The sequence below is a fragment of the Acartia tonsa genome, chromosome 5 (genome assembly GCF_053477335.1).
Source record: "Acartia tonsa isolate MP-2025a chromosome 5, ASM5347733v1, whole genome shotgun sequence".
Classification (NCBI taxonomy): domain Eukaryota; kingdom Metazoa; phylum Arthropoda; class Copepoda; order Calanoida; family Acartiidae; genus Acartia; species Acartia tonsa.
In genome coordinates, this window is record NC_137264.1 from 317,839 (window position 1) to 342,332 (window position 24,494).

Genomic DNA, 24,494 nt, shown 5'->3' on the forward strand with positions numbered 1-24,494 from the left:
TAGTTTCAAGGTTCCATATGGGCCCCTGAAGTCAAGAACCGAGAAATTTTCAAGATTTTTTACGTTTTTGACATCTTAAAATCTACCACTATCCACTTTGTCGGAGAACTACAGCCAAATCAGCTGGGATAGAGAGCTCTAGTCTTTTCTAGTGTTTTCACTTGGTATCTGATAGTATCTCCAGCAAGTTTCATTAGTCCATCTCACCTACAGATGGGCTGAGGTCAGATTTAGTAGGCCCAAGACATAAATCCACGGTAATTTATCTGCGCAATTCGAATCTGCCTTGTTGAACATATGTGCGGCCAGCTCGGCGCACACGTCCTCCATCCTCCAAAGATTTTCATGGGCAAAGAGGTCATTACCTTAGCTTTTTATAGTGGGGTCAAACGTCCTGATTGGTCAAGTAGTTTCGGTGCTATGGCCGTTTTAAAAAAGTCCGGATTTATGTGGCGCACCCTGTAGATATAAGATACTACCTATTTACACATTTTTACAAATAACATTTTTATAAAAGAATCATGATTTTTTCCTTTAAAATTGTTTTTGGAGAAGTAATATTATTTACACGTATTTTCAAACATAATTAAGCACTTGTTAAAAGATATTTACAACAAATTCGCAAACTAGGTTCATTCATTTATCAAACATTTTATGTTTATCTACTTAAACAAATTCTTCACTCTCAATTCCTTCTTCCTCCTTTATTTCCTCTTTTATAATTACTTCAACACTCTCAGTCTCAATCTTTATAGATATAGGATCCTCATCAAGAGTTTCTTCTTCTTTAATTTCTAGTTTTATGTCAGCTTCACCACAATCAACAAAACTGGTAGAAGCAGATTGTGGAATTTTAATGTTAGAAGATTCTATCTTTTTGAGATGTTTAGCTGATTCATAATGTATTGTCAGGTTTGATTTGGTGTAAAAAGATTTCTGACATAATTCACAAGAGTATGGCTTCTCACTGGCGTGGATCCTCTTATGTACAATTAAGTTGCTTTGGCGTGAGAAAGCCTTATCACATGTGTCACAAGAGTATGGTTTTTCTCCTGTATGGATCCTCTTATGTTTAGCTAATGCATCTTGTCGCGAGAAAGCCTTTTTACATGTATCACAAGTGTAAGGCTTCTCTGCTGTATGGTTCCTCTTATGGGAAATTAACTCACCATTTGTCCGGAAAGCTTTTTCACATGTATCACAAGAGTATGGCTTCTCTCCTGTGTGTATTCTCATATGTACTGTTAAATCACTTCTTGTACAGAAAGCTTTTTCACATGTATCACATTTGAATGGCTTCTCACCCGTATGAATTCTCATATGTACTGTTAAACTATCCTTTCTAGAGAATTCCTTAGAACAGATAAGACACTTGTTCATGATGGATTCTTAATTGTTCTTACACCTGGAATAAATAATATTTAATGTAATACTATTGTAGAATTGGAATAATAATTCCACTTTTATTATTTTTTTTATTTGTATAACTTTCTTATTACAGCTTCTCTTTATTTAAGGTTGTTTCCGTAGGTCTGTCAATATTTACTTTATGAAAACTCTCTCCTTACATCCATATCTTAACTAGTATCGCTACTGTATATATGTAGGGTGTGTCCATCAATATGTAAGTAAAAGTAATCCAAATATGCTGTGCTGTTTTATTCATTGTTATGGACATATTTATTCTTGTACTTGTTAAAAACTAACTTACTTTAATTTTGTGAACTGAGACTATGTGTGGTTTGTTTCTCTTTATGTTGACTTCAGTTTCAAATCTCATTTCATTTTATTTTTTGTCTGAAAATAAACAAAATTATTATTTCATAAGTAGATCTAATTGAATTAAAGAAGTTATACACATTTTTGCATTCAAGAGAAGGACAGAAAAAATGTATATACAGAATCAGTATTTACACGATTTAGTTGAAATATTAAAAATTTTTAAATTAGTATTCCATAAATTTAAGGTTAGGATGTTTTGGGTATGTACAAGGTAGCCCTGTAAGGTTAGGACGACACAGATGTTTAAACAATAAAGCAAACAAAATATATAAGATACTACCTATTTTTACATTTTAAAAATATTTTTTTTTTCAAAGAATTATTACTTTTTTCTTTAAAATTATTTTTGGAGAAGCAATAATATTTACACATATTATCAAATCATAAATACAAACATTTATTTATAAGAAAGCAAATGTCAAAATACATTTACAACAAATTTGCAATTTGGGTTGACTCATTTATTAAATATTTTTATTTTTATCTACTTAACCAAATTCTTCACTCTCAATTTCTTCTTCCTCTTTTATTTCCTCTTTCATAATTTATTCCACACTATCAGCCTCCAGCTTTATAAAGAGAGGATCCTCATCAGAAGTTTCTTCTTCTTTTATTTCTAGTTTAATATCAGCTTCACCACAATCAACAAAACTGGTAGAAGCAGAAGTAGAAGGTGTGACTGTATACTTAATAGTTTCTAACTTTTTCAGATGTCCAGCTGATTTCTTATGGTTTGACATACTAGAACTTTTGTAATAAGATTTCTGGCATAATTCACAAGAGTATGGCTTCTCACCAGTATGGACCCTCTTATGTACAATTAACTGATTTTGTTGTGAGAATGGCTTTTCACATGTATCACAAGAGTATGGCTTCTCACATTTATTGTCTCTTCTGTGTGTTGTTAAGGAACTCCTGACAGTAAATGTCTTTTTACATGTATCACATTTGAATGGTTTCTCTTCTGTGTGGATCCACTTATGGTCATTTAAATGACTTTGTCGTGAAAAAGCCTTTTCACATGTATCAGAAGAGTATGGTTTCTCTCCTGTGTGAATCCTCTTATGGTTAATTAATTGGCTTAGTTGTGAGAAAGTCTTTTCACATGTATCACAAGAGTATGGTTTCTCTCCTGTATGAATCCTCTTATGGACTGTTAAATCAGTATTTGTACGGAAAGTTTTTTCACATGTAACATAGGAGTATGACTTCTCTCCTTTATGGATCCTCATATGGTCAGTTAAATGATTTTGTTGTGTGAAAGCTTTTACACATGTATTACATTTGAATGGTTTCTCACCTGTATGGATCCTCTTATGTCTTTTCAGATCACTAATTGTATAGAAATTTTTTTCACATGTATTACATGAGTATGGCTTCTCACCTGTATGAATTCTTATGTGTACTGTCAAATTACACTTAGTAGAGAATTCCTTGCAGCAGATATGACACTTGTTCATGATGGATTCCTGTTTTTACACCTGAAATTAATAATATTTGACATCATTCCTGAATAGAAAAGACAATAATAATTCTTTGACTTGATTACTTTATCTTTGCTTTACTGTGCTTAAAAGTGAGATGGAGGGGGGGGGGGGTTCAACCAATAATATAATTCTACCTTAATCTGGAGAGCATAAGCAAACCCTCCCTATCTTTAGAAAATAAGTTGAAAACAGTGGGTTGTGAGTATTTGTTTTTCTTTATACCTAACTACTGTACTAGCCCTGTTGTGTGGTGCTACTCTTACCCAATATAACCTAACCTATTCTGACCTAATGTAAATAAAACACAAACATACGAAAGACTACCCCCTTCATTGAAGGAGGGAGGGAGTTCTGAGTTTGACCAAACACTTTGAGGAAAACCAGTGACCTTTTCCCATTATAGGTTTGTTAAAACTACACTCCTACAAAAAAAACTTACCTAGATTTAAATCACGATTCCTTCAAAAGAGAACTGAATCAAATTTGTGGTAAGCGTAATGGACAGACAGACATTTACTTATTTTAATTTGCTTAATTAAAACTTACCTACGTCTTCTTATCTGTTTCTATTCAATTCAGTTTCATAATCTGGAGTCTTTTTTTCATTTTTATTCAATCTGAAAAATATCAAAATTATGAAAATGAGAAATATATTGCTAAATAATAATTTTTTGCATTAAAAAGAAGGATAGAAAAATATTTAAACAGAAACAGTATATACATGAATTAGTTATAATATATTTAATTTTTACATTATTATATCGATTAGTATTTCTCAAACTTAGGTTATGGTAAATTGGTTATATACAAGGTAGCCCCTCAGGGTTATGGCAACGCAGATTTATGTTTAAACAATAAAGCTAATAATGATACTACCTATTTACACATTTTTGGTATAGTCCCTTTCGTGGGGCTATTCTTCATATTTTCAAAATGGCTTATGATAGGTTATTTTAAGTTAGATAGGTTATATTGGGTTAGGTGATTGCCCCATAGAATTAGTCAATTGGTCCCGCAGGGTTAGAGCCCCCAAAGGGGCTAGGAATAGGAGAAAAGCTACTGTGAAAGTAAGGGGCGTTGCCACGAAAGGGACTATACCCCACATTTTTACAAATAACATTTTTTTCTCAAAGAATTGTTATATTTTCTTTAAAATTGTTTCTGGATAAGTACCTAATATTTTTAACACATTAAATCAAATCTTAAATACAAAATTAAATATAGAATAAAGCACTTAATAGAAGACTTTTACAACAAATTCACAATTTTCTTATTTTATCATCAATTTTTATCTACCCTAAACAAATTCTTCACGCTCAATTCCTTCTTCCTCTTTTATTTCCTCTTTTATAATTACTTCAACATTCTCAGCCTTCATGTTGACAGAGAGAGGATCTTCACCAAGAATTTCTTCTTCATTCCTCTCTGCTTTTATTTTGTTGTTTAACTTTTGTTCTGGATGCAAATTCAGTTCAAAAGAAAGATAATCTTTATTATTTTCTTCTGTTTCCTGTTTCATAGTTTCCTCAACATTCTCAGCCTCCATATTGATAGAGAGAGGATCCTCATCGAGAGTTTCTTCTTCTTTTATTTCCAGTTTTACAATAGCTTCGCCACAATCAACAAAACTGGTAGAAGCAGAAGGTGAATCTGTATTCTTAGTAGATTCTAACTTCTTGAGATGTCGAGCAGATTTTTTACGTTTTGACAAATCTGAACTTGATTTAAAATATTTATGGCATAATTCACAAGAGAATGGCTTCTCTCCAGTATGGATCCTCAAATGTATTTTTAACTCACCATTTCTACAAAAAGATTTTTACATGTATCACAAGAGTATGGTTTCTCTCCTGTATGGTTACTTTTACGTACAGTTAACGCACTTTTTGTACGAAAAGATTTTTCACATGTATCACAAGAGTATGGTTTCTCTCCTGAATGGATCCTCTTATGGTCCTTTAAATTACATTGCTGCAAGAAAGTCTTTTCACAAGTATCACAAGCGTATGGTTTCTCTCCTGTGTGGTTCTGTGGTATGCGGCAGCTCTGGACCATGCAGACACCAAGACATTATAGTGATGCTACGCACCTAACTAAATCCTGTTATTCTACAATTGTAAAGCCACCTGAAAATATGTCAGATAACGGTACTGATTTCATCTCTCAGTTGTCCTGCAAATGGAGGGAGGGGTGTTACCCCTCCCTCTCCCATCTTAAGCACCGGAACCTTCCCCTTCAACCACCAAGTTATCAGCACCACCTCAACCCTGAGGATAAAGGATCTAAACCTGCCCTCACCTGATAGAATCACCCCCACACAGACTGTTGTTGTCACAAGTAATCATCAAACCTTCCCTCTTTAGTACCCAGACCTACCACTCAACCCCTCTATGCTTATCTACCTATTGTGCTGCTCCATGGGCTATCCTGCCTGCCCCAGACAGGGATAGCCATCTACCTAACCATTGCAATTATCTATGTTTTACTGTATGATTTATCTTTAACTATCTTTATTCCTAATCCATATGTATTTATATTATGGTTAACTGTATTCTTAATTCCCCCCACCCTTTCCAGGGATGGGGGATCATGATTGCCCAAACTGACTATTGTATATGTATTATAATGCTTTTATGTTATGATTATTTATTCCTATCCATGTAGTTATTGTTTGTTGTATATAGCTTTAGTATCCTTTAAACCTTCAATAAAGTGACAACTGAAATAGATGTTGATTCTTGTCTAGTGAATGCTAGAGAAGCGTAGCTTCTCTATAGTAAGGTGTCCACGTCTGTTCACACTGCCGTAGTCTTTATTCGAACTCTGGTGTCTGCCATTTACCCTAGGCGGATACCACAACTTTTGGTGACAGCTGTGTGAGATTACGGCGAACCACAAGTGTAGAGCAGACGCGCAGCTGAGGCTAAGGTACTCCCAGCAGTGAAACTGGCAAAACTGACACAAGCAACCTGAATTACCCACCCTGGACAGCAAGTCTAACTCTGCATCCGGCAGTTGTGGAAGTGAAACTTGACGAAGAACAGCGAGAAGCGCCGACATCTAACGGAGAATTGAGCGCTCAAAAGGCTGAAACAGGCCTGCGGACCGGCTGAAACAAGCCAAATAAGTGTAAACGGCTGAAAATAGGCCAATTTTACTGCAAGAGATAGCAGGATCCGAACCAGTGGCGCTAGCAGGACGGGACATTCCCTGCCGCCATCAGCTGGATTTGGATAAGCGGCGCTAGCAGGACGGGACATTCCCTGCCGCCGATAGGCTGAAACACGCCACATAGCTGCAAGCGGCGCTAGCAGGACGGGACATTCCCTGCCGCCGATAGGCTGAAACACGCCACATAGCTGCGAGCTGCGAGCCAACATACGAGTGTAGTGCACCAAAGCAGAGAAAACTACGTCAACTCCAAGTATCCTGAGAGGCTACAACGCAGCCACCCATCTAGAAAAACAGATATTATATCACATTGCAGGGATTACCACCCTGGTGTGATGGTTAAACAATAGATTTATGAGCAAAGATTGGCAAACAATTTGTTGTGTTGTGATAAAACTAAAAATAGAACAGGCTTGGATTTACTGTGTATTGTGATAACAACTAAAAATAGAACAGGGTTGGTAAACAAATCTGTTATGTAATTGTGATAAGGACAAAAATAGAAGCTAGATGTAATATAACAAATGCCCTGATACACAATCTAATTACCTCAAGCCTACAGCACAACAACAATACACCCCTTATTTTAGAGGAAAGGGAGGGGCTCACTCTCCATTGAAGAGAATACAATCAAGGTGATATAAAAATAAACCTAGGATTAAGGAGAGAGGGCAACATTACCTCATTACACAGTTGCCTCAAAACCCACGGCATTCCCCCCTTCCTCACAGGGGGAACGGACGGATTTACCCCGTCCCCTCACGCGCTTCCCCCCTCCTACCCACACTTGACTAAGTCCGCCCGCGGTGTGGAGCTAGTGACCAGAAACACAGAGCGCCATTTACGGGTAGCGCAACGGAGTGCGGAAATATCATAGAATTCAACGGACAAAGCGGACCAACGAGAGAGCGAGTTGAGGGATAAGTGCGCGTTTTATCTGTGTGCGCGGATTGACGGTGCGTAAGCGCGCTGCACGGAAAGGAGATTTCACGCACACACACACACACACACACACAGGAGAGGGGCCACTCTATAGCATACAACAGAGATATTTTTTTAGGAGAGAAACTTGCAAGCTCCTCCCTCCCTGTCTACAGTGTGATAAGGAAAACTAAACCAGTTCCTTAAACCCGCTCAGACCCTCAACATCTTCCTAGCCCTGCCAACCCTACTTCAAAGCTGAGTGGTTAGTGAAACAAATATATGTATATATAAATACCCAAGTGATAAATAATGTTGTTTTTTTTGTATCATGGGTACAAGTAAGTGAATACTAACCTCACCAAACAACACTGGAAACTGATATGGTAACTGAACGAAAGTACGCCCACCCTGTGGACATAGCCTGACTTGCTGCCCCACACTGGGCAGTGGTGGTGTGTACCTGGACCTTCGACCCTCACAGTTGTGAACTATATACAGAGGAAGCGTGATTTTTTTTTGGAGCAAGGAGGAAAAGCTAGCTAGCTCTGGGGATATTCCTATACACGTATATATATATATATGGGCGTGTAGCCATGTATATATATAGATAGCCTACCTATCCATATATCTACTAGCGGATACGCTCCTAGAGACATCTGTGGATACCTAACATATTCCCTGTTACCTTTAAGCTAAGATCCGCTGGTTACCACAGAAATCAAGAGCTATACTGGAAAGGAGAACAACTCAGGCTCAACAGTTAAACAAGACGCTGGCACCAACAGACCAACCCCCTGCTACTTATCATGGGGGCGCGCCAGCCACAGAAACCGAGCCTACGGCTACGTGGACTACCACCCTAATTACACAGCTATAGTATTTATACTAGGGGTGAGCCGGCTCGAACCTCCTTGCGGCGCGGCTACTCTACTCTGCTCCTATATCTACAAGATACTGCTTCTGTTATTACTTTGGCCTACTGTGTTGAGTACAGCGAACATCAAACACATGCCAGGTCACAGACCCCTGGTCCCTGAGATGCCCTTGTCTGGAAGGGTGACTGAATGTCCGCTGCACAGCTCCTGTTCAGTTGGTGCTCAACGCACGAGAAATAGCAATACTGGACTGGGGATTGCTGAGCCTGTAGGTGTCCTCCTGGGGGTGTTGAACGATGCAACTGAGCCTAATGAGAAGGTGACAAGCTTCAGAGACTTAGTGGCCAGCCCCAAGATGGACACTACCACCAGAACTGAGACTCCAACGGGGCCCAGCCCTAGGGCCAGTACCACCTGTTTCTGGGGTGGAAAGGTCCTCCCTGGCGCTGGCCTCACCAAGCTGGAGGATGGGGAGCTGTCCCAGGGGAATAGGCTCTTCACCCAGATGCCCGACGCGTACCTGGGGGTGGGGGAGCCGCCACCCAAGCCTCCTTGGGAGCCCCCAGGCATGGAACGACTGGGGACTGGCCTGAGGATGGGAACTGGCGACCTGCTGCAGTGGAAGGCTTTACCCAGCACGGAGGGAGCAGGGTTGACCAGCAGCAGTGAGGCTGTTCCCCCACACTCCAAGACCAGATGCCTCTACTCTGTTGAACCACTGCACATGTCCCAGCCAAGTTCCCCCATGCTGCTGAAGATGGAGGCCCACCAGGATGCAGAGCTCCAACTAGGGAAGTCAATAAGAAGGCCACCCCCTGCCAAAACCAGAACCACCGCAGGGGTTCCCCACCAGCAGCTGATGGAGCCTGGCAGGGACGCAATACCAGCTGGCAACTCTGGCCCAACTCAGGTGGCTACCGACAGCCTGCTGGCAGTCCAGAATACAGTTCAGGCTACCATCCGGATGGCATCTTCTGGGCCTTGCTGGTTCAACTGTGGGTACCTGTCCACACACTGGCCACAGGTACCCCCCAGAGATCATAGCCCCCTTTCCGACTGGCACCATCAACGGCCTTTGCTACCAACTACCTGGCGTACCCAGAGGCAGGATCCCTCATGTGGAGAAGCACCTGCAGAAGCTAAGGCCGAGGCTGGCCTTGCCACCCAGGAGAGGAGAGCCGCTGTTGGATGGAAGGGACCTGTGTGTATGGGGAGGAGGCTGAATGTAACCAAGGAGCCACCACAAGCAGCCCAGCACCGCCTGACCCCTAGTAGGGGAGACCCTGTTTGTCAGCTGGTGCCCCAACTGGAGGAGGAGAGACCTGGCAGGTTGATACACCCTGGGGAAGCCGGCCTGATGGGACCCAGCTGGACGAAGGGGCGCTGCCGCTTCAACGGCCGCACAGCCGCCAAGTGCAGAACCGGTTGGGACCAGGCAAAGAAGAAACACCAGGCCGCCCAACAACCTGCATGCAACCAGTCTGACACCCAGGTCCACCTGGAGGGAGGTGCCCAGCCGTCACCCCAACCAGCTGCCGCCGCTGGGGCCGCGGCTACCCAGGAGTCTGTGTCTCAGATTGGGACCATAGTGGCCAGGATCAACGTGCTGGGAGGAGCGGCTGAACCCAACCGGGTTGGCCTGGACCTCAGCCTCAACCACAGGGGACTGGTGTCCGTAACCCCTGTCACCCCCAGCAAGAGCCGAGGGGCGCTACCCAGCGCCACAGGGACGGTGTACGGGGAGGCCCTGGCGGCCGCCGAGTGGGAGAGGCAAGAGGCGCTAGCCAGCGAGTCTGAGTCGATGTATGGGACGCCAACCGGCGTCGCCACCTGGAAGGAACGAGAGGTGCTCCCCTGCACCACCAAGCTGATGTCTGGGGCGACAACCGTCGCCGCCACCTGTGAAGACTGGGGGGTGCTATCCAGCGCCCCACGCTGGTGCCTGGGGCGACAACCGTCGCCGCCACCGAGAGACCTGGACCCCTGTGAAGACTGGGGGGTGCTATCCAGCGCCCCCACGCTGGTGCCTGGGGCGACAACCGTCGCCGCCACCGAGATACCTGGACCCCAGAATGAGCCCGCAGCCCCAGAGGAAGGGGTGACACCCGTCACCCCCAGCCAGCCAGAGCCCTCAGCCAGCAGGGAGAGTCCAGCTGTCCCTCACCCTCAACTGCATCCAGCTGTCTACCTCCCTCAACCAAGCCAGGGTAATTGTATTGCACTGGTGTATCAGGAAGCTTGGGCTGGGCCAAACTTGCCTGCGCCCCCTGCATCTGCCCCAGGAACCAGGATATCAGCCATTACCAGCCAAACTGAAGAAGCTTTGACCGCCGCCTGGGGAGTAACTCAACCAGATGCGCCCAGTGCCGAGCCTAACCATAGAAGTAGAGGATCCCCAACAATTATGTCTACCCAAGATAGAGACGATGTGCCTGGACCCCTTCAGGCTAGGGGAGGAAATCCGGAGCCTTGTGCCTCCAGTCCACCAGCAGCAGTGGCCGTGGATGGGCCTGTCTCCCAGCCAACTAGAGCGGAGCCACCCTTGCAGATCCAAGACAGCCTCCGGCATAAGGGATGGACTGTTACCTTCCCCTACCCCGCAGGTCTGACTGCCATGCACCCCCCTGCCAATGTCCAGGATGAGCCTGAGGAAGGCAACGCTCCTACAGTATGGCAACCACCACCTGCCCGCGTTGACAGAGACCCTGGAAGCCGAATGAACCTGACCAGCCCCGAGGGCGAAGAAACTGCGCCTGCATCCAGTAGCCAGCCTGCCAGCAGCAAGGTGACCAACACGATGGAGACCACCAGCCCAGTGGAGAAACCGGAAGAGGTGTATACCAGGCGGCTGTTGGTCCAAGCCCCCTCATGTGCTGTGCCACCCCTGGAGGTTGCCAGGGTGGCCTCAGAGGTACACATCCAACGGCCAGAACATCCAACAGGACCAGCTACTCCAGCAGATATAGTAGATTCCGTTCGACCTGGGGAGGGCTGGAGTCCACCACCAGTCAGCAGCTGGTATCCTGGCGGACCCATTCCACAAGGACAACAAACTGAAGGCTGCAACCACTGTCGGAAGTCTGGCGGTGCAGACAACCCCTCCAGCCTTCCGAGGGGAGAGTTGTGGTATGCGGCAGCTCTGGAGCATGCAGACACCAAGACATTATAGTGATGCTACGCACCTAACTAAATCCTGTTATTCTACAATTGTAAAGCCACCTGAAAATATGTCAGATAACGGTACTGATTTCATCTCTCAGTTGTCCTGCAAATGGAGGGAGGGGTGTTACCCCTCCCTCTCCCATCTTAAGCACCGGAACCTTCCCCTTCAACCACCAAGTTATCAGCACCACCTCAACCCTGAGGATAAAGGATCTAAACCTGCCCTCACCTGATAGAATCACCCCCACACAGACTGTTGTTGTCACAAGTAATCATCAAACCTTCCCTCTTTAGTACCCAGACCTACCACTCAACCCCTCTATGCTTATCTACCTATTGTGCTGCTCCATGGGCTATCCTGCCTGCCCCAGACAGGGATAGCCATCTACCTAACCATTGCAATTATCTATGTTTTACTGTATGATTTATCTTTAACTATCTTTATTCCTAATCCATATGTATTTATATTATGGTTAACTGTATTCTTAATTCCCCCCACCCTTTCCAGGGATGGGGGATCATGATTGCCCAAACTGACTATTGTATATGTATTATAATGCTTTTATGTTATGATTATTTATTCCTATCCATGTAGTTATTGTTTGTTGTATATAGCTTTAGTATCCTTTAAACCTTCAATAAAGTGACAACTGAAATAGATGTTGATTCTTGTCTAGTGAATGCTAGAGAAGCGTAGCTTCTCTATAGTAAGGTGTCCACGTCTGTTCACACTGCCGTAGTCTTTATTCGAACTCTGGTGTCTGCCATTTACCCTAGGCGGATACCACAGTTCCTCTGATGGTGAGTTAAATGAATTTGTTGTGAGAAAGCCTTTACAAGAGTATGGCTTCTCTCCTGTATGAATCCTGGAGTTCTTTTTATATGGACAGACAGACATTTACTTTCTATAAATTGTTCCATAAAAACTTACCTACGTCTTCTTTTCTATTGACCTCAGCTTTATAATCATAAGTCTTATTTCATTTTATATTTTGTCTGAAAATAAACATAAATTATTATTTTACAAGTTAAACAATTTTAATTATGAGAACTAAGGGGGGGGGGCGTAATGACATTTATTCTTAATCCGTGAGCAAAATGGTCTAAATATTGAGCTAGACCCTTCAAACTTGGTATATAAGCCTAGTCCTATAGGTATTACATCTAAATGGCAAAAAAAATCAAAATTTTTTATTTTTAGGTTAGGTTAGGTAAGAAAAACCCTGCGGAAATGGGGTTTTTAGGCTTTTTTTGGTCTATTTTAATGTGAAAACTTGCCTTAAATTGTTTTTTCTCAGGGTTTTAACTTAAATACACTTTATCTATTTATATGGACATTATTTAAGATGATTTAGCAAGTCGGGGACCGACCCCAGGGGGCTAGGTGGGTGGCCCGCAGGGGTTAAGTGCATTTTTCCCAATATATATGTTGTGATACATCAAATTATAGGTTTTTTAGGTCAAGGAACTCAAATTCACAGCTAAAATAAGCATTAGACTAATCTGAGCTAGCCCCAGCGGGCTAGGTTGGTGGCCCGCAGGGGTTAAGTGCATTTTTCCAATATATATCTTGTTATATATCAAAATATAGGTTTTTTAGGTCAAGAAACTCAAATTCAGAGCGAAAATTAGCATTAGACTAACCTGAAGCTAACCCCCCCGGGCTAGGTTGGTTTTCTGCAGGGCTTAAGAGCATTTACCTAACCTAGAAACTTACTGATATATTTACAGTTTTTTTTCTTGAATAAACTGTGTCTATTAATGAGGACTTTATTTAAGATGATCCAGCTAGTCTGGGACCAACCCCAGCGGGCTAGGTGAGTGGCCCGCAGGGGTTAAGTGCATTTTTCATAATATATATGTTGTGATACATCAAATTATAGGTTTCTTAGGTCAAGGAACTCAAATTCAGAGCTAAAATGAGCATTAGACTAATCTGAAGCTAGCCCCAGCGCCCCAGCGGGCTAGGTTGGTGGCCCGCATGGGTTAAGTGCATTTTTTCCTATATATATCTTGTTATATCTATTAATGAGGACTTTCTTTAAGATGATCCAGCTAGTCTGGGACCAACCCCAGCGGGCTAGGTGGGTGGCCCGCAGGGGTTAAGTGCATTTTTCTCAATATATATCAATTATGAGAACTAAGAGAGAGAGGGGGGTGAAATGAAATCTAAACTTGAATAGTTGGTCTATTTTAATATAATTTCATTTAGACACTTACTTTTAATTCATTTTTCTTAAGTTTATTCCTTGAATACAGTAAGTCTATTCATAAGGACATTATTTAAGATGATTCAGCAAGTTTGGGACCAAAACTCAAAAACCTATATTTGATATATGACACACAAACTTTAGAAAAATGCACTTTACTCCTGCGAGCCACCAACCTAGCCCGCTGGGGTTGGTACCCGACTTGCTGAATCATCTTAAATAATGCCCTTGTGTATAGACACAGTGTATTCAAGGGAAAAAACCTAAGAAAAAAACAAAAAAGTAGGTGTCTACATAAACTTACATTAAAATAGACCAACTGTTTAAGTTTCTAAATCAAAATAGACCAAAAAAGGCCTAAAAATCCCATTTTCGCAGGGTTTTTCTTACCTAACCATACATAAAAATTAAATTTTCTGAGTTTTTGCCATTTAGATAGAGCACCTAAAAGACTAGGCTTATGTACCAAGTTTCAAGAATATAGCTCAATATTTAGACCATTTTGCTCACTATTTAAAGGGACTGTGAACGTAAATTTTTCTCATCTTAATATCAAATCTTAACATTATCTCATTCATAATATCTCACAGATAGAGCAAAACGCGCTTTTGTTTGCTTAAAAAACGGCTTTTTCCGACGATTTTTATAAGGTACGGGGAAAGGAAGAAATTTTCCGTATTATATAAAATGTGCATTAAATTGCTTTTTTCTCCCATTATAGCTAAAATTAAACTTTTTCACATAGTTCTAGATTTTTCCTAACAGTTAAGCTGGCTTTTAACATAATCCTTGCTTTAATCCAATGTATAGTTACTTAGAAATTGATAAAATAAGCAATATTTTTTTATTGAAAACCAAATACAATAACAAAGCCAGAAACAGGTTTTTTATTAGTATCCAATTAACTTTAAATAGCCCATCTCTCGCCCACCTTTAATTACAAATTTGTAAATAATAAAGACGCAATATTTCTTTATAAACAGTCTGATAAAAGTGTAAACTAATTCTCCAAAGTGGGTTATTTATTGTTCAACACAATAAAAAAGGATATTATTATTTTATATAACCTATGAGATTCAACCCTTTGTAGACAGTGGGGTATTTTTTTTGTCAATAATACGAATTTAAAATATGTCTTTATTACCTAATTACTACGTTATAAAAAAACGAAATGGCAATTTTATAGCATAAAATAAATCCTTAACAGTAAGTAAATTGTTTCAATTATATATGACAACTTAAATATCCCTACAAACATTATAAGAAACAAAAACGTTCAGATTTTCCCTGTTTTTTCCTTTTTCCCTCTCAAAATACCATAAAATCAAGGCATTATTTCTGGATATTTTTGTGAATAGGACATTTTTGGTTGATCAGTGTAGTGAAATGTGCTTAGTAAATGTTAAGATTTGATAATCAGATGAGAAATTTTTACGTTCACACTCCCTTTAAGTTAAATGTCATTATGCCCCCCCTTCCCTTAAATATGACGAAATGATAAATATATATCTGTTACAAAAATTAAAGAATGTATTTTGGCCTTTAAGAGACCGACAGAAAATATATATAAACAAAAACATTATCTAAATGAATTAATTGATATATAATTAATTTTTATCAATAAGTATTCCTCAAACTTAGGTTAGGGTAAATTGGATTTGTACAAGGTAGCCCCGAAGGGTTAGCGCAACTCAGATTTATGTTTAAACAATAAACAAACAAAGTATTTAAGATACTACTACATATTTTTCAAAGAATTGTAATTTTTTTCTTTAAAGTTGTTTTTAGAGAAGTATTATTATTTACACATATTTTCAAATCTTCAATACAAAAATAAATAAAAAATGAAGTACTTGCCAAAAGACATTTACAACAAATTCGCAATTTAGGTTCCTACATTTATCAAACATTTTGTCTACTTAAACAAATTCTTCACTCTCAATTAATTCAGCTTCCTTTATTTCCTCTTTTATAATTACTACCACACCCTCACCCTCCATCTTTATAGATAAATGATCCTCATCAATAGTTTCTTCCTCCTTTATCTCTTTTATATTAGCTTCACCAAAATCAACAAAACTGGTAGAAGCAGAAGGTGTAACTGTATTTTTACAATGCAGCAAGGCACTGAATGGGTACACTTCCGCAAAACCAACAACTGTAGCGGCTTAAAATCCACTAACTCAAGACATTATGACCAGATGACCTATGTTTGTTCCTCCTGCCTTAATGATCCACTTACCTACCCACCTCAGCAAATAACTATTCCCTCAGCAACTAATTCTTCGCCATCACCTCCAGCATCCTCTTTAACCACATCTACTACCCCACCTTCATCTCACACACATCCTCAACACTTTTCTTCCATCAATAACAACATAGACTACAGTCTGAATATCCTACAATGGAACTGTAATGGTATAAAATCAAAGCTACCCGAACTAATCTCATTTGTAAACCAACATCAAATCAAAATCATAACACTACAAGAGACCAAACTTTCTCCAAAATCTACAACTCCTGTGATTCCTAACTTTACTCTGATTCGTAAAGACAGGGATAATGACAATGGGGGTGGCCTCGCTACCTTTGTCCACAAATCCATCCTGTTTACACAGGCCAAAGGCATTCCTGGAGATGGCCACACCGAAAGTAAAGGTGTTAAGGTGGGAAACATTACCATTAGAAATGTTTACATCCCACCAGTAACCAGCTGCACTCAGGGGTTCATACCTAACATCCAAGCACTTTTGTCTGAACCAGACTCCTTAGTTTTGGGAGATTTTAATGTTCACAATCCTTTGTGGTATTCTAGCATCCAAGATGCAAGAGGAGACAAGATTGCTGAAGAAATTGGTGACTCTAACTATGGAATTCTGAATGAAGACGTACCTACCAGACTTCCATCTAATGGACAGGCTACTTCTCCAGACTTATCCATAGCTTTAACATCTTTACTTTATATCGAATGGGAAACTGTTACTGCTCTCAGCTCTGATCACTTGCCAATAATTATAAAGATCAACACAAATATACAGGAGATCAAAAGTGATTACAGAAAATACGTCAACTTCAAAAAAGCTGACTGGGACAAATTCAATAAAATCACAGAAGAAAGGTTTGTAAGACTCCCAGAACCCACAAATGTCCATTCTGCTGAGAAAAAGTTCAGAAAAATGATAAACCAAGTCTCCAAGAAAACTATTCCTGGAGGCTGAATTAAAGATATTATACCAGAAATACCCACCACGACAACAAACAAAATCAAAGAAATCAAGAGACACTTTAAGAGCCACAAACCCAGACTCTCCAAATATCCAGACTCTAAACCGCGAGATCCTTCAAGAAATAAATAAACATTGGAAATGTAAATGGAGAGAAAAGATTAATGAAATAACAAGTGTCTGCCCCTCCAAGCTTTTCAAACTCATCAAGAACCTCAATGGAAAAAACGGCAACAACAACACCAACCAAGCCATCAAATTCAAAGGCAAATATCTAACATCCTCTTTAAGTATAGTCAACAGCTTCAACAAACAATATACATCCATTGTGAGACACCAAAGCTCTAAAACATCACGTAGCATTTCTAAAGGCATAAAAAAGAACAGCTTGGAGAACCCATCCTCTTTCACCCCTACCCAGACAGCAGAAGCTATTAAAGCTTGTAAAGCATCCAAGGCCGCAGGACCTGACAATATCTCCAACCTGCATCTTAAACATCTTGGACCCAAGGGATTGGAATATCTGACTAAGATATTTAATCTTTCACTTGCTTCAAGCATCATACCCGACATTTGGAAAACTTCAGTCATTATCCCACTCCTTAAACCTGGCAAAGATCCTCAAGACTCCAATTCCTACCGTCCAGTCTCCCTCCTTTTTCCAGCAATAAAAATCCTTGAACGTTTGCTTCTCCCTACTCTTACAGATTCTCTTCAAATTCCTGTTTTCCAAAACCTGTTTTCGAAAGAATCACTCAACTGTGTCTGCACTCAATGACTTCAATGACCAAGTTACCAACGGTTTCAGTAAAGGGAGACCACCAGACAGAACTGTCCTTCTTCAGATTGACCTTAGCAAGGCTTTCGATATGGTCTCACATGACAAGCTTCATAAAGACTTGGGACAGTCTCCCCTGCCCGGATTCCTGAAAAGATGGTTTTGCTGTTACCTGAAAGGCAGGCAATCCAAGGTAAACTTCAGGAACACAACATCTAAGTGCAGGAAGGTTAGAGCTGGAGTTCCCCAGGGAACAGTTACATCACCAATTCTCTTCAACTTCTATCTACGCAACCTCCCTAACCCTCCAGACAATGTTCAGGTTGTCCAACACGCCGATGATATTTCTATCTATGCCACAGGCCTGAACATTGATGCTCTAACTAAGTCAATCAATGACTATGTACCCAAGTTACTTTTATTTAGCTAGGTAATAATGTAATATAACCTAAAGATAAAGTTTTATCCCAAATAACCTATAGTCTAATATTAATATCAAGCCTTATAATGACGGAGTAAGTGAAAGTTGCACCCCCCCCCCCCCTTGACTTTAATATTTACATTAACAAAAATACAATATTCACATAAGAATTCACCAATTGTTTATCATATTTCAATTTTATGTTCCAGGATATCAATACAATCTTTATCCTCAATTTCTTCTCCTTCTATTTCTTGTTTTATAATTTCTTCAACATTCTCAGCCTCCATGTTGATAGAGAGAGGATCCTTATCAAGAGTTTCTTTTTCTCTTAGTTTGATTTTTGGTTCTGGATGTAAATATTTGTGGATACTTAAGATTTCTTTAGATTTAAATACTTTAAAACATACTTCACATGAAAAAGATTTTTCATTCGGAGCTTCACTACAAGCAACAAAAGCAAAAGTATCAGCCTTAATCCTAATAGAGAGAGGATCTTTATCAAGAGTTTATTCTTCTTTTATCTCGAGACTAACATCAGCTTCACCACAATCAACAAAACTGGTAGAACCAGAAGTTGGAACTGTATTCTTTGAAGATTCTAACTACTTGAGATGTTCAGCTGTTACAGTATGGAATGAGTGTTCAGATCTTAATTTAAAATATTTCTGGCATAATTCACAAGAGTATGGAAAAGAAAGTGTAACTGTATTCTTAGTAGATTCTAACTTCTTGAGATGTTCAGCTGATTTTTTTATGTTTTGACAATTCTGAGCTAGAGGAATAAGATTTCTGGCAGAATTCACAAGAGTATGGCTTCTCTCCTGTATGGATCCTCTTATGAACAGTTAAATAACTTTTTTGTAAGAAAGTCTTTCCACATGAATCAAACAATATGGCTTCTCTTCTGTATGAGTTTTCAAGTGTCTTGTTAAATTAATCTTTAAAGAGAATTCCTTGCGGCAAATATCACAAGTTTACATGATGGATTCTTAATTGTTCTTGCACCTGTTATAAATGTTTTTTAACGTAATGGAAAAGAAGAAAACAATAAATAACATATTTTTTTATTTTTATAAATGAATCTAACATGGATGACAACATTCATGAGTAGCAAAGCTATAAGATAAAAAAAGACAAGCAAAGCAAATGGAAAGAAAAACTGACAAAAATATCATAATAAAGTGCCCGAAAAATATGAAATAGCCTAAAACCTCCCATAGATCATTAAATAACATTTGGTCATTTACAACATCTTAACATACACTTACTACTTTATGCCCTTTATAAGATAGTCTAAAACCATTTATATATCTTTAACCCTTTACAAGATCTTATCTGACATACAAAAATAAACTTACTACTTTTTACAAGTCTACATACTAAATCCTTTATCTCTAATAACCTATGGCATCACTAATGCCTAACCCAATAACTACAGAGCGTCTTAATACCTGTTTTAGTTGTGATAATTTTTTTTATTCCATGTTATCAAATTTCATTTTTGTGTTCTGAAAATATAAAAAATAATAAAGAAAAAAAATGATATGTACAGAAAACAAACAAGATTTACAGATTTATATACAGAGAGATAACTTTAAAATCCTTATCAAATCAATTTAAAATGTGTACGGAAAATAAATAAAATAGAGTGAAAAAAGTCTTGAAAAAAATAACTTATAATATATTGTCTTTTTATTTACTACAATTTAATTTACCGAAAATGATCTTTCTAATGAAAGGATATTTTATTTTTAAAATTCCTACTAACATACCTAGTGTTAATCATATTTCAATTTTATGTTCAACAATGTCAATACTGTTGACTATAACCTCATCAGAATTATGTTCACAAGAAAGAGAATCTTTATCCTTAATTTCTTCTTCTTCTATTTCCTGTTTTATAGTTTCTTCCACACTCTCAGCCTCCATGTTGATAGAGAGAGGATCCTCATCAAGAGTTTCTTCTTTTTTTATCTCTAGTTTTACATCAGCTTCACCACAATCAACAAAACTGGTAGAAGCAGAAGGTGTGACTGTATTCTTAATAGTTTCTAACTTTTTCAGATGTCCAGCTGATCTATTATGGTAATACATGCTAGTACTATTGTAATACATTTTCTTACATAATTCACAAGAGTTTGGCTTCTCTCTTGTATGAGTCATCTTATGGACAGTTAGATGACTTTTTTTTGAGAAAGCCTTTTCACATGTAACACATTTGAATGTCTTTTTACCTCTATGAATTATCATGTGTGTTGTTTAATAACTACTATGAGCAAATGATTTTTCACATAAATCACATTTGAATGGCTTCACTCCTATGTGAGTTACCATGTGTCTTGTCAAATTACCCTTTTTAGAGAAATCCTTGCAGCAGATAAGACACTTGTTCATGATGGATTTTTAATTGTTTCTTCACCTGAAATAAAAATATTTATTGAAATAACAAAGTAAAATTCAAAATATTAATTTCAAGCCTTTATAATTTTACTATAATTTAAAATACTGATTTAGTTAAGGTGTGTCCGTAAGTCTGTCAATATGTAGGTTAATGTAGTCTATGAAAAACCCTTTTCCTTGCATCCAATTCTTACTGCTCTATTTCTCTCCACTCTCCTCAAAGACATGAACAATATGTACAATATACTTGACATACAAAAATCTGTAATGTCACTTTTCACTCCACTAGGCTGTCTTTCTTTTGTTAATTGAAATACCTATTTGAAATAAGTTGATAACAAACAAAATAAATGACTGCTTTCTATGATAGGAAGGATTGTTAATTTTTTCATTTTCTATTATGGCAAATTCATTTTTACCTGATTTATCTTATTTACTGGTTCCAATGAAGGATCTAAGAATTTAACTTTTCATTTTGCATTATTTGAAAAAGATTAGTACAATGCAACAAAAAAAATCAGTTTTTATTTGCAGAATAATAAAAATACTTTTAAACAAAATATTGTTAAATTAAAAAGTAGAAAAATAATATATACAGATATCATTTTACAAAAATGAACTAATTATTACTCACATAGAAATCATTACAATACTTACAAATTCGGGTATTTCTTATAAGAAAACCTAACGCCACCAAAAGTTGAAGTGAAATAAAAAGGATTTTTTTTGGGAAAAAAGTTTGTATCAAATGATTCACAATTGTCTAATTGACGAGAAAAAGATATTGTTTGCTTTTGGCAGTTCGACCACTGTTTTTTTTAAGCCAAATTGTATCCCATTAAAGCAACTGCCATGTCAAGTTTTACCATTCTACTCCTGTTTTAAAGATTAGAACATATACCTTTATGGAAAATAAGCAAAAAAAATTATCACCTTTTCAAATTATTTGCTCTAATTCCTGCATAGTCCCATTTTAACAGAGAAAAATAAAATATAAGAACTTATATAATTGAATGAATTCTGAGCTGGATCTTTAAAAGCGTAGCCGTTGCCGTAGTCGTGGTCAGAGTTACAGCCACCAACCTAATAGCGATCTTTAAATCATATTAACCACGCGTTGCTGTGGCCACACAAAAAAATGCGGGTGCTTGCTTACATGTGAAGACCGGAGCACCGAAAACCCCCCCCCCCCCCCGCTTAGTTTTGACAAAAATCAAAAATAAGGGGGGGGGGTAGTTTTTTAATGTCTGGAAAACGGCAAGGAGGAAAAAAGCATGGCAAGGCAAAGAATTAACCCCCCCCCCCTTAATTTTGAAGAAAATCAAAAATAAGGGGGGGGTAGTTTTTTCACTGTACAACACGCCAGAAAGTTGAGTGAGGTAAATCAAGTAAATCCAGTATATCAGAGGGGAAACCTTATAACAGGGATATTCATGTTTTGGGGCATAATGGGGTTTCGGTGCTCCAGTCTACCACATGTAAGCAAGTACCAAAATGCGATCTTTAAATCATATTGGCAACGCGTAGTCGTAGTCGTGGTTGGCCACGCTAAAAGAAGCTACAGTCCGTTAGTGTGGCTAAAGCGTTGCTAAAGTAAATTATAAAAGTTAGGATGTAGTTTATTTATATGATGTATAAAATAACGTACGGGCATGGAATGATTAGTTAATATTGAACCGTCAAGTATGGGTATTGGGTAATACTTATAAAGTATGTTGCCTGTGTTACACAAAGAGACAGTTTTTAGGAAATTAATATGATAAAACTATAAATATATACTTAAATTAAATTAAATTCTTTTGGGGATTTATTACTGCAATATTATTGATAAGGTTGGAATATGATTACATTTTTTAAATTTTAGTAATCGAATGTATTTCTTTATTTATATTGAATTTATTGGACTCTCCCTTTGTCTTGTGTGTAGTGGCTGTCTGTCCAGCCGTGCTGGGCAATTGGCCGGGCGTGCAATGTCGTGCTGTGCCGTGCCCCGGCACGATATAGGCCATACCAGCCGTAGTACCAACTACATTGGATCTTGCCCTTAATAATATGTAAATATTACAAACATTTAAAATGTGTTATTAAAATAGTAATTTTGTATAAAATATAATTTCATTTCTTTGATGAAAATAATTTATTTTTAGGTGGGCCATAAAAGATTTTAGATATCCATAATTCTAGGATAGCCGGCATTGCACTTCTGTAAAATCATTTTAAAATCCATGTTTTATTAGCAGCACTGTGGCGACGACTACAGCTACAGCTACAGGTACGACTACGACTACAACTACAACTACAGCAACGGCAACAGCCACGGTTACGGTTACGGCAACGCCAACGGCTACACATTTAAAGATCCAGCTCTGGAATTAAGACAATAAATAAAAAAAAGGTTTATACATGATATTATTGATAAAACTTCTTGTAATCAACATAAAATCATACACAGAGAGGATCCTCATCAAGGGTTTCTTCTTCTTTTATTTCTAGTTTAATATCAGCTTCACCACAATCAACAAAACTGGTAGAAGCAGAAGATGGAACTGTATTCTTAGTAGATTTAAACTTCTTGAGATGGCCAGCTGTTTTCTTGTGCTGTGACAATTCTGCATATGATTTAAAAGATGTATTGCATGTTTCACAAGAGTATGGCTTCTCACCAGCATGACCTCTCTTATGAACAGTTAATTGACTTTTTCGTGCGAAAGTCTTTCCACATGTACCACAAGAGTATGGCTTCTCTCCTGTATGGCTCCTCTTATGAAGGGTTAATTGACTTTTTCTTGCGAAAGTCTTTCCACATGTACCACAAGAGTATGGCTTCTCTCCTGTATGGATCCTCTTATGTTCAGTTAATTGACTTTTTTGTGTGAAAGTCTTTTCACAAGAATCACAAGAGTATGGCTTCTCACCTGTATGGATCCTTCTGTGATATGTTAAACTGCTCCTACTAGATAATCTCTTCCAGCAGATACGACACTTGTTAATGTTCATGACGAATTGTTAATTGTTCTTGCACCTGGGATAAACATTATTTAATGAATACCTGTTTCGAATTAGAAATAATGATTTCAAGCATTTAGTATTTCATGAATCATTTCATTGTATGTCTTTTTTGTAAGAGCTACTCTATATTTAAGGTTGTGTCCGTAGGCCTGTTAATACATAATAAAGTATTCTATGAAAACTCTCCATCTATATCTTATTTAGTATAGCTACTCTGTATGTTGGGTGTGTCCATCAATATGTAAGTAAAAGTATTCCAAATATGCTGTGATGTTTTATTCAATGTTATAGACAAATGAATTCTTGTACTTGTTAAAACTAACTTACTTTAATTTTCTGAACTGACACTATGCGTGGTCTGATTCTCTTTATGTTGACTTCAGTTTCAAATATTATTTCATTTTATTTTTATGTCTGAAAAAGAGAAAATTATCATTTAATAAGTAGATCTAATTGAATTAAAGAAGGTATACACATTTTTGCATTCAAGAGAACAGAAAAAATGCATAAACAGAAACATATCTACATGATTTAGTGGAAATGTAATTAATATTTACAATCTTAAATCAATTGATATTCCTCAAACTTAGGTTAGAGAAAAATGTGTATGTAATGAAGCTCCGTAAGACACAGATGTTTAAACAATAAAGCAAACAAAGTATATAAAATACAACATATTTACCTACACATTTTTAAAAATAACATTTTTTTCAAAGAATTATAATTTTTCTTTAAAATTATTTTTAAATACTTGGATACAAACATGAATAAACATATTTGAGCACTTTATAAGATACATTTAAAATAAATTCGTAATCTAGGTTCATTCATATATTAAACATTTTATTGTTTTCTACTTACACTCTCAATTCCTTCTTCCTCCTTTATTTCCTCTTTTACTTCCACACTCTCAGCCTCCATGTTGATAGAGAGAGGATCCTCATCAAGAGTTTCTTCTGCTTTTATCTCTAGCTTTATATCAGCTTCACCACAATCAACATAACTGGTAGAAGCAGAAAGTGGAACTGCGTCATTAGTAGATTCTAAC

At 38.3% G+C, this 24,494-nt stretch overlaps 1 protein-coding gene across 3 annotated transcripts; it reads right to left on the reverse strand.

Annotated features, from left to right (window-relative positions):
• Positions 1-471: 471 nt before the first annotated feature.
• LOC145318459 (uncharacterized) lies at positions 472-23,862 on the reverse strand. 3 transcript variants are annotated; one of them, XM_080159728.1, is made up of 2 exons: positions 23,774-23,862; positions 472-1,405 (listed from the first exon to the last, which is right to left on the reverse strand). In XM_080159728.1, the coding sequence occupies exon 2, from the start codon at positions 1,378-1,380 to the stop codon at positions 667-669; it is 714 nt and encodes a 237-aa protein (XP_080015854.1). In that variant the 5' UTR covers positions 1,381-1,405; positions 23,774-23,862; the 3' UTR covers positions 472-666. The 3 variants fall into 3 exon arrangements, 2 of the variants coding, with proteins under 2 accessions (XP_080015854.1, XP_080015853.1); XM_080159727.1 differs by lacking the exon at positions 23,774-23,862 and adding an exon at positions 1,712-1,799; XR_013879342.1 differs by lacking the exon at positions 472-1,405 and adding an exon at positions 22,830-23,459.
• Between the last annotated feature and the right edge of the window lie 632 nt (positions 23,863-24,494).